The sequence below is a fragment of the Tetrahymena thermophila genome, assembly GCF_000189635.1.
Source record: "Tetrahymena thermophila SB210 genomic scaffold scf_8255671, whole genome shotgun sequence".
Taxonomy (NCBI): Eukaryota; Ciliophora; class Oligohymenophorea; order Hymenostomatida; family Tetrahymenidae; genus Tetrahymena; species Tetrahymena thermophila.
In genome coordinates, this window is record NW_002477021.1 from 7 (window position 1) to 1,166 (window position 1,160).

At 39.3% G+C, this 1,160-nt stretch overlaps 1 protein-coding gene across 1 annotated transcript; it reads right to left on the reverse strand. All coding sequences in view use genetic code 6, as the record gives it.

Annotated features, from left to right (window-relative positions):
• Positions 1-483: 483 nt before the first annotated feature.
• Positions 484-822, reverse strand: TTHERM_002653334 (hypothetical protein; the record flags this gene model as incomplete). Its single annotated transcript, XM_012795131.1, has 1 exon — positions 484-822. One exon carries the CDS (start codon positions 820-822, stop codon positions 484-486), a length of 339 nt encoding a protein of 112 aa, XP_012650585.1.
• Positions 823-1,160: the final 338 nt, after the last annotated feature.

Consider the following 1,160-nt stretch of genomic DNA (forward strand, 5'->3'; position numbering starts at 1 on the left):
TGTAAGATAAAACGACGATTTCGTTAACTGGAGCCTTGTTCTTGGAGTCTTAGATGAGGGTTTCGACGTTCTTGTAAAGAGCTTAAGCGTCCTTTAAACAAGTAACAACATCGATCTTCAAGAGGTTCTTGGTGGGCTTGCATTCAGCAGCGATAGACTTAAGAGTAGTAACAGCGGTAGCAACTTAAGTGAAGATTTCTTCGAATTTCTTTTCTTAGATGGCATCCTTAATAGCCTTAATGGTGTTAACTAATCCTTCAGTGTCAACAACGCAACCGTTAAGATCGGGGAAAGTAATAACGGGGATGTGTAAGTTGGCCTTAATACCACAACCATCAACTAAGGGTTATAAAGATTCAATGATGTTGTAAGATAAAACGACGATTTCGTTAATGGGAGCCTTGTTCTTGGAGTCTTAGATGAGGGTTTCAACGTTCTTGTAGAGGGTTTAAGCTTCCTTCAAACAAGTAACAACATCGATCTTCAAGAGGTTCTTGGTGGGCTTGCATTCAGCAGCGATAGACTTAAGAGTAGTAACAGCGGTAGCAACTTAGGTGAAGATTTCTTCGAATTTCTTTTCTTAGATGGCATCCTTAATAGCCTTGATGGTGTTAACTAATCCTTAGGTGTCAACAACGCAACCGTTAAGATCGGGGAAAGTAATAACGGGGATGTGTAAGTTGGCCTTAATACCACAGTCATCAACTAAGGGTTATAAAGATTCAATGATGTTGTAAGATAAAACAACGATTTCATTAATGGGAGCCTTGTTCTTGGAGTCTTAGATGAGGGTTTCGACGTTCTTGTAAAGAGCTTAAGCATCCTTCAAACAAGTAACAACATCGATCTTCAAGAGGTTCTTGGTAGGCTTGCATTCAGCAGCGATAGACTTAAGAATAGTAACAGCGGTAGCAACTTAAGTGAAGATTTCTTCGAATTTCTTTTCTTAGATGGCATCCTTAATAGCCTTAATGGTGTTAACTAATCCTTCAGTGTCAACAACGCAACCGTTAAGATCGGGGAAAGTAATAACGGGGATGTGTAAGTTGGCCTTAATACCACAACCATCAACTAAGGGTTATAAAGATTCAATAATGTTGTAAGATAAAACGACGATTTCGTTAATGGGAGCCTTGTTCTTGGAGTCTTAGATGAGAGTT